Source organism: Trypanosoma conorhini, assembly GCF_003719485.1.
Source record: "Trypanosoma conorhini strain 025E chromosome Unknown Tco_14.4_contig_01570, whole genome shotgun sequence".
Taxonomy (NCBI): Eukaryota; Euglenozoa; class Kinetoplastea; order Trypanosomatida; family Trypanosomatidae; genus Trypanosoma; species Trypanosoma conorhini.
In genome coordinates, this window is record NW_021705656.1 from 1 (window position 1) to 2,014 (window position 2,014).

Here is a 2,014-nt window from a genome sequence, read left to right on the forward strand (position 1 = left end):
GTTTTGTGTCCGTTCTAATGTTCTTCGTTCTTTTTTTTTTGGGGGGGGGGTTTTAGTGCCATCCCTATCTACATCTCTGTTTCTTTCTTTCTATCTGGTGTTGAACGCCTTCTCATCCCCCACGAGGCGGGGAGCGAGCGGAGGTGTGCGTGCGTCGTTTGCGAGGGCGCGCCGTGTGGTCGTTATGGCGGGTAAAAAGGGCGCGCCATCGAAGTCGCTGCAGCACCCCAATTCACGCAGGGTGAGGCAGCTGGAGCGCCAAAGCCGCAGGGAGGAGCGGCGGAGCGAGCGAGGCAAGCGGCAGCGCGGCCAAGAGCTGCTGGAGGCCGCGCGTTTTTTTTGGTTCCGGGAACAGTGTCTTGCTCTTGGTCGCCCGCGCTCCGCGTTTTCCCCCGAGGAGGCGCAGGCGTTGGCCCACATCTATTTGGAGCGGAACGATGTGGAACTTGCGTCGCTTCGCTCGCTGCGTGCCCCGCCCACGGGGCGCATCAAGAAAATCGAGGCACTGAGGGCCAGCGAGGCGGCCGAGTTCGAGTCCGCCAAGGGGATGGTCGTTCCCGACCTCGGCGACGGGGACCACGTCGAGGTGCTCACCGAAATTTGGGACGGGCGCGCCGACACGCTTCATCTTGTGCCGCGCCGGCGTCTGACTCGCGCTGGCGCGCGTTCCGCGCCGACGGCGCTGGCGCCGGAGCTGAGGGCGCGGTTGAAACCGATCGAGGATGTTCGCGAGACGGCGGCGGCGGTGGCGCCGAAACGCGCCCTGAAGTTCCAGGCGCGGAGCAGGACGCAGTCCGTGAAAAAATCCGCGAAACCAGAGGAAGTCGCGCGGCGCTCGAAGATGAGGGGCGTTGCGCGGCAGCAGCGGCGCATAAAGGAGGAGCGCGCGAGGCTCCTGACCTCCAAGCGGGGCGAGTAAGAAAATGGTGCTCTTATTATTATTATTGTTGTTGTTGTATTTGTGTGTGCTCCCTGCGGCGCGGCGCGCCTCATTGTTCTCGCCATTTTTTTCTTTTTTCGCGCGGGCCTGCCGCCACGACTTGGGGGGCGCGCGCTGCTTGTCGTGCGATGCCGCCTTCTTTTTTCACCCACGGACCATCGCCAAGGAAGCCCGCCCCTTGTTGGCGGCAAAAAAGGGGAAGAAAGTTGCGGGCAAAGCTTTGTCGCCGCGGCGGCCGGGGGCGGAAGCGCTCAAGAACTGCCCGTGCAGGGCACGAAAGGCGAAAACAAAAAGAAAAAACCCGGGCGTCACGGGTTTCCCAAAATTTCACGGAGTTGTTGGGCTGCGTCGCTTAGTAAAAGTCGAAACGACGATGCCGCACAAGGGCCGCTGACCGCTTTGCTCCCACCGACGACGAAAGGAGGAGGGATCACTTTTAGGAAAACAAACGCCTCTTGACGAGGATAGAAGGAGGCCCCCGGAAAAAATGGTTCAGCGGTTGGTGAATGAGGGAAAGAAAATAAGCGACCAAGGCGACAGGATCGAATCCGAGGTGCAGGACGGATTTGTTTTCAGTGCGCGGTGTGGAGGAAAAGCGGGCCGCTACGGGAATTGAACCCGTGACCTCCTGTACCCAAAACAGGAATCATACCACTAGACCAAGCGGCCGACGCCGCGCCCCCCTCTCACGCGGGTGAGGAAATTGAAGGAGATCCATTACCTGAAAATAAAGCAGACTATCGTTCTTAGCCAATTTCCGCCGCGAGTCGGCAGCACCGTGGCGCAGTGGAAGCGCGATGGGCTCATAACCCATAGGACGTTGGATCGAAACCAACCGGTGCTACATGTTTTCGGGCCCGCCGCGGCCACTTCGCGGGCGTGACTTGCGCCGCGCGCCGTGGACAGATGCTTCCGGAGGGCGGCGCGGGCATCGCAAGACTTCTCGCCAGCGCGTGCGGGGGGAAGGTGTTCCTCCGCATCCTTTTCCATCTTCCTTCTTCGCCTGCAGGGGGCGAATTTCTTTTTTCCCCAGCGGGACCGAGGAGGCTGCCGGGCCAGCGCCCCGCATATGCC

General features: G+C 61.2%; 1 protein-coding gene and 2 non-coding genes across 3 annotated transcripts, besides 1 other annotated feature; 2 read left to right on the forward strand and 1 right to left on the reverse strand.

The window, feature by feature from the left end:
• Positions 1-184: 184 nt before the first annotated feature.
• On the forward strand, positions 185-919 carry Tco025E_10266 (uncharacterized protein; the record flags this gene model as incomplete). Its single annotated transcript, XM_029377047.1, has 1 exon — positions 185-919. One exon carries the CDS (start codon positions 185-187, stop codon positions 917-919), a length of 735 nt encoding a protein of 244 aa, XP_029222860.1.
• Positions 920-924: 5 nt separating this feature from the next.
• Positions 925-967: a microsatellite.
• A 570-nt stretch (positions 968-1,537) lies between these two features.
• On the reverse strand, positions 1,538-1,609 carry Tco025E_10267. Its single transcript has one exon. It is a non-coding gene; the product is annotated as a tRNA-Pro (tRNA).
• Positions 1,610-1,712: 103 nt separating this feature from the next.
• Positions 1,713-1,784, forward strand: Tco025E_10268. The gene has a single exon. It is a non-coding gene; the product is annotated as a tRNA-Met (tRNA).
• Positions 1,785-2,014: the final 230 nt, after the last annotated feature.